The 6,440-nt window shown below is 64.6% G+C and overlaps 1 protein-coding gene across 1 annotated transcript in view; it reads right to left on the bottom strand.

Moving 5' to 3' along the window:
* The window catches only part of LOC144503398 (mitogen-activated protein kinase kinase kinase 20-like), a 50,002-nt gene that overhangs the window by 19,946 nt on the left and 23,616 nt on the right, over nucleotides 1–6,440 (bottom strand). The window contains exon 7 of the mRNA XM_078227707.1: nucleotides 6,038–6,154. Within this exon, the coding sequence (XP_078083833.1) occupies nucleotides 6,038–6,154 (117 nt within the window). The remainder of the gene's footprint in view (nucleotides 1–6,037; nucleotides 6,155–6,440) is intronic.

Raw genomic sequence — 6,440 nt, 5'->3', positions numbered from 1 at the left:
CCCGCCCTCCCCCCTCTCCCAGCGCCCGCCCTCCCCCCTCTCCCAGCGCCCGCCCTCTCCCCTCTCCCAGCGCCCGCCCTCTCCCCTCTCCCAGCACCCGCCCTCTCCCAGCGCCCACCCTCTCCCCTTTCCCGGTGCCCGCCCTCTCCCCTCTCCCAGCGCCCACCCTCTCCCCTCTCCCAGCGCCCGCCTTCTCCCCTCTCCCGCCCTCTCCCCTTTCCCGGCGCCCGCCCTCTCCCCTTTCCCGGCGCCCGCCCTCTCCCCTTTCCCGGCGCCCGCCCTCTCCCCTTTCCCGGCGCCCGCCTTCTCCCCTCTCCCGCCCTCTCCCCTTTCCCAGCGCCCGCCCTCTCCCCTTTCCCCGCGCCCGCCCTCTCCCCTTTCCCCGCGCCCGCCCTCTCCCCTTTCCCAGCGCCCGCCCTCTCCCAGCGCCCGCCCTCTCCCAGCGCCCGCCCTCTCCCAGCGCCCGCCCTCTCCCAGCGCCCGCCCTCTCCCAGCGCCCGCCCTCTCCCAGCGCCCGCCCTTTCCCAGCGCCTGCCCTCTCCCCTTTCCCAGCGCCTGCCCTCTCCCAGCGCCCGCCCTCTCCCCTCTCCCAGCGCCCGCCCTCTCCCCTCTCCCAGCGCCCGCCCTCTCCCCTCTCCCAGCGCCCGCCCTTTCCCAGCGCCCGCCCTCTCCCAGCGTCCGCCCTCTCCCAGCGCCCGCCCTCTCCCCTCTCCCCGCGCCCGCACTCTCCCAGCGCCCGCCCTCTCCCAGCGCCCGCCCTCTCCCAGCGCCCGCCCTCTCCCAGCGCCCGCCCTCTCCCCTTTCCCAGCGCCCGCCCTCTCCCCTCTCCCAGCGCCCGCCCTCACCCCTCTCCCAGCGCCCGCCCTCTCCAAGCGCCCGCCCTCTCCAAGCGCCCGCCCTCTCCAAGCGCCCGCCCTCCCCCCTCTCCCGGCGCCCGCCCTCCCCCTCTCCCGGCGCCCGCCCTCCCCCCTCTCCCGGCGCCCGCCCTCCCCCCTCTCCCGGCGCCCGCCCTCCCCCCTCTCCCGGCGCCCGCCCTCCCCCCTCTCCCGGCGCCCGCCCTCCCCCCTCTCCCGGCGCCCGCCCTCCCCCCTCTCCCGGCGCCCGCCCTCCCCCCTCTCCCGCCCTCTCCCCCCTCTCCCGCCCTCTCCCCTTTCACGGCGCCCGCCCTCCCCCCTTTCACGGCGCCCGCCCTCTCCCCTCTCCCGGCGCCCGCCCTCTCCCTCTCCCTCTCCCCGCGCCCGCCCTCTCCCCGCGCCCGCACTCTCCCCTCTCCCGCGCCCGCCCTCTCCCCGCGCCCGCCCTCTACCCGCGCCCGCGCCCACCCTCTCCCCGCGCCCGCCCTCTCCCCCGCCCGCCCTCTCCCAGCGCCCGCCCTCTCCCAGCGCCCGCCCTCTCCGCTCTCCCAGCGCCCGCCCTCTTCCCCTCTCCCAGCGCCCGCCCTCTCCCAGCGCCCGCCCTCTCCCAGCGCCCGCCCTCTCCCAGCGCCCACCCTCTCCCAGCGCCCGCCCTCTCCCAGCGCCCGCACTCTCCCAGCGCCCGCACTCTCCCAGCGCCCGCACTCTCCCAGCGCCCGCACTCTCCCAGCGCCCGCACTCTCCCAGCGCCCGCACTCTCCCAGCGCCCGCACTCTCCCAGCGCCCGCCCTCTCCCAGCGCCCGCCCTCTCCCAGCGCCCGCCCTCTCCCAGCGCCCGCCCTCTCCCAGCGCCCGCCCTCTCCCAGCGCCCGCCCTCTCCCAGCGCCCGCCCTCTCCCCTCTCCCAGCGCCCGCCCTCTCCCCTCTCCCAGCGCCCGCCCTCTCCCAGCGCCCGCCCTCTCCCAGCGCCCGCCCTCTCCCAGCGCCCGCCCTCTCCCAGCGCCCGCCCTCTCCCCTCTCCCAGCGCCCGCCCTCTCCCAGCGCCCGCCCTCTCCACTCTCCCAGCGCCCGCCCTCTCCCCTTTCCCAGCGCCTGCCCTCTCCCCGCGCCTGCCCTCTCCCGGCACCCGCCCTCTCCCAGCGCCCGCCCTCTCCCGGCGCCCGCCCTCTCCCGGCGCCCGCCCTCTCCCAGCGCCCGCCCTCTCCCAGCGCCCGCCCTCTCCCAGCGCCCGCCCTCTCCCAGCGCCCGCCCTCTCCCAGCGCCCGCCCTCTCCCCTTTCCCAGCGCCCGCCCTCTCCCCTTTCCCAGCGCCCGCCCTCTCCCCTTTCCCAGCGCCCGCCCTCTCCCCTTACCCAGCGCCCGCCCTCTCCCCTTACCCAGCGCCCGCCCTCCCCCCTCTCCCAGCGCCCGCCCTCCCCCCTCTCCCAGAGCCCGCCCTCCCCCCTCTCCCAGCGCCCGCCCTCCCCCCTCTCCCAGCGCCCGCCCTCCCCCCTCTCCCAGCGCCCGCCCTCTCCCAGCGCCCGCCCTCTCCCAGCGCCCGCCCTCCCCCTTCTCCCAGCGCCCGCACTCCCCCCTCTCCCAGCGCTGCGCCCTCCCCCCTCTCCCAGCGCCCGCCCTCCCCCCTCTCCCAGCGCCCGCCCTCCCCCCTCTCCCAGCGCCCGCCCTCCCCCCTCTCCCAGCGCCCGCCCTCCCCCCTCTCCCAGCGCCCGCCCTCCCCACTCTCCCAGCGCCCGCCCTCCCCCCTCTCCCAGCGCCCGCCCTCCCCCCTCTCCCAGCGCCCGCCCTCCCCCCTCTCCCAGCGCCCGCCCTCCCCCCTCTCCCAGCGCCCGCCCTCTCCCCTCTCCCAGCGCCCGCCCTCTCCCCTCTCCCAGCACCCGCCCTCTCCCAGCGCCCACCCTCTCCCCTTTCCCGGCGCCCGCCCTCTCCCCTCTCCCAGCGCCCACCCTCTCCCCTCTCCCAGCGCCCGCCTTCTCCCCTCTCCCGCCCTCTCCCCTTTCCCGGCGCCCGCCCTCTCCCCTTTCCCGGCGCCCGCCCTCTCCCCTTTCCCGGCGCCCGCCCTCTCCCCTTTCCCGGCGCCCGCCCTCTCCCCTTTCCCGGCGCCCGCCTTCTCCCCTCTCCCGCCCTCTCCCCTTTCCCAGCGCCCGCCCTCTCCCCTTTCCCCGCGCCCGCCCTCTCCCCTTTCCCCGCGCCCGCCCTCTCCCCTTTCCCAGCGCCCGCCCTCTCCCAGCGCCCGCCCTCTCCCAGCGCCCGCCCTCTCCCAGCGCCCGCCCTTTCCCAGCGCCTGCCCTCTCCCCTTTCCCAGCGCCTGCCCTCTCCCAGCGCCCGCCCTCTCCCCTCTCCCAGCGCCCGCCCTCTCCCCTCTCCCAGCGCCCGCCCTCTCCCCTCTCCCAGCGCCCGCCCTTTCCCAGCGCCCGCCCTCTCCCAGCGTCCGCCCTCTCCCAGCGCCCGCCCTCTCCCAGCGCCCGCCCTCTCCCCTCTCCCCGCGCCCGCCCTCTCCCGGCGCCCGCCCTCTCCCGGCGCCCGCCCTCTCCCGGCGCCCGCCCTCTCCCCTCTCCCTGCGCCCGCTCTCTCCCAGCGCCCGCCCTCTCCCCTCTCCCAGCGCCCGCCCTCTCCCCTCTCCCAGCGCCCACCCTCTCCCAGCGCCCGCCCTCTCCCCTCTCCCAGCGCCCGCCCTCTCCCCTCTCCCAGGGCCCGCCCTCTCCCCTCTCCCAGCGCCCGCCCTCTCCCCTCTCCCAGCGCCCGCCCTCTCCCCTCTCCCAGCGCCCACCCTCTCCCAGCGCCCGCCCTCTCCCCTCTCCCAGCGCCCGCCCTCTCCCCTCTCCCAGCGCCCATCCTCTCCCCTCTCCCAGCGCCCACCCTCTCCCCTTTCCCAGCCTCTGCCCTCTCCCCTTTCCCAGCATCCGCCCTCTTCCCTCCCTGGGCAACACTCCACCTTTCAAGTGCGTATTTCATGCTGAATAGCCATTAATCGGGCAGCCAGCATGAAATGGTGCCCCGGGGCTGAATGCAGCCGGGCATGCAGGCTGCACCAGGTGCACATGCTCGACAGGTGAGAAATTCAGGCCAAACTCTTTTCAAAGGGAATAACATCTGCCATAGGAATATGGAGAAAGAACAGGAAAGTGGGATTGATACTAAGGTGGCTGATGTGGGGATAAACTCTCAGAAGTCTTTAAGAATGAAATGATCTCTTTCTAAGACATAGGTCTGGAGTTTGCTGTGTCTGATGACAGAACAGCTGCCCACGGATTTTCAACAGGCTTGTTGGTGGAGACATCCAGTCATATGGCGTCTGTCTAAAAGTGCAGCTCCTGCTACAGGAAATCAGTGGGTGGTTGTGAACTGACAAAACAGCAAGAATATCCTTCAACCTTTCAGATTGAAGAATCTTGACTGAGATGTGCAGACTGCAAAGCAGGAAGTAAACAACAGGAAATATAAATTACACTTAAATCGTTGCGTTAAGAACAAAGTAAAGGGTGGAATTTTCCATCCTAGAGACAACGTCCAGCAGTGGGAGTTAGAGCGACTTAGGCTGGAGAGGGCATGGTGGCACAGTGGTTAGCACTGCTGCCTCACAGCGCCAGGGACCCGGGTTCGATTCCCTGCTTGGATCACTGTCTGTGCGGAGTCTGCACGCTCTCCCGATGTCTGTGTAGGTTCCCTCCGGGTGCTCCGGTTTCCCCCAACAGTCTGAAAGATGTGCTGGTTAGGTGCATTGGCCATGCTAAATTCTCCCTCTGTGTACCTGAATTGGCGCTGGAGTGTGGTGACTACGGGATTTTTGCAGTAACTTCATTGCATTGTTAATGTTAGCCTACGTGTGACACTAACAAATAAACTTTAAACTTTAGAGTGGGGCAGTTGCAGAGGTCTTGTGCTGTTTAGTTTATTAAATATGGATCTGTGAATGGAGTATTGAATTTCGATGGTGCAGGGAAGAAGTGGCCTGCCTCCCCTCACTTCACAGGCTCCAATATCCATAATTAAATGGCACCCAAACAACCTGGTTGGTGCCAGCCAGGGGGATATGAGTCCTCCTTTTTTACGCCCTCAGAGTCCATAGAAGGCACCCAGCTTCCAAAGGTCATCCCTCTCCTTGAATCCTCCCTTCTGGCCTCTTCAAACTGGCCTGCTAACCCCCTGAACCCCATCTTGCTAAGATCCTGGACTTACTCGGGCTCCTTGGTGGGGTGGGACTGCCTGTAGTCCCAGCAGTGGCCACACCTCCTGTTGGACTCTTTAATGTTGGACTTCCATTGAGGAAGTATTAAATTGCTGCAGGACATCTACAGGGATAGTGGATGTGCTCCCAATCCAACTTCTTAACTAGGGTCCAGGATGGCCTATAAAATCTAGCCTCATGTCAATTGTTAATAAATGGTGAGGTAGCTGAAGGAAAGGGATCTGGAAACAAGGCAGCCACCTGAAATGAAGACTGTTGCTGTCATGGAAATAATTGCCGACATAAATAGGTAGGGCCAATGTTGTAATTCTATTCAATTTCCACCATAATGCACAAGTGGAATTATGGTGCAGTATTATTGTAAGAAATCCTTGATTTACGTCCCAAGATACTTCATTGCCAATTAATTATCCACAGGTCACTGTTGTTCTGTAAGCAGTTAAGGCAAATAAATGAGATCAATTTTATCTGTTCTTTGCTGTGCTTGAGGACTAAATGTTGACCAGAACATCAGGATATCTCGTCTGCCCTTCTTCATGGACCTTCTACATTCTCTGGAACAGGACACCTCTGACTATGTTCTAGAATGGGCTTTCACCCACACAATCTACTGTCTCGGAGTCTGGATTGCTACCACTGATATAATCAGATTCACTATAATCTACAATCATGTTTTGTGCGGTACAGTTAAGCAGATGCATCATTGCTCTGATACACTAACACTTGGGAGCTGACATAACAAAAAGGAATAAATGCAAGCTGCATATTATTTCATTTATATCTCCAGTAATAAGTTACAATTCTACCACCAAGCTCTGCACATAATAATATGAAGAATGTGGGTCAAAATAAATTGCAGAAAATTCTAACTCTTCTAAACGCGACTCTACTCTGCTGACAACATGACACCCATCTTAATGCATAAAATTGCTAAAACGCATTGGCTTAAATGCTCAACATGAATGAATTTTCACAAAACGTGTGCCCAAACATCTTTACCTTGGTCATTTTAATTACATCTGTATCCTGCCGATTAGCATTGAAAGTTACATCCTTGATGTAGGTCAATGCCACATCATCACCATCCACTTCCACATACATTTTCCATTTAGAATCCTGACAAGGACAGAAACAAGTTGTAACAGGGTATACATGAGCATGTCATCTCATCAAAGACAAGTTTTACATCTATTTTACTGTCAGATTTTGACATATATAAATGTCAACTGTATTTTCTTTCAAAAGCCCGATGACAAGCGACATTAGAACTGAAACCAGGTAACAGATCTTGGTCAGAATGGGGTTGGTCTGACATGCAATTCAAAAACATCACTCATCGTAGTTGAATAAGCAAACACTTCCAAACTGAAACAATTATCTTTGTTTACCATTAAGGTGACTT

The sequence above is a fragment of the Mustelus asterias genome, chromosome 14 (assembly GCF_964213995.1).
Source record: "Mustelus asterias chromosome 14, sMusAst1.hap1.1, whole genome shotgun sequence".
NCBI classification, from domain to species: domain Eukaryota; kingdom Metazoa; phylum Chordata; class Chondrichthyes; order Carcharhiniformes; family Triakidae; genus Mustelus; species Mustelus asterias.
The sequence above is the reverse complement of the archived record's forward strand: the minus strand, read 5'-3'. Positions and strand labels throughout refer to the sequence as shown.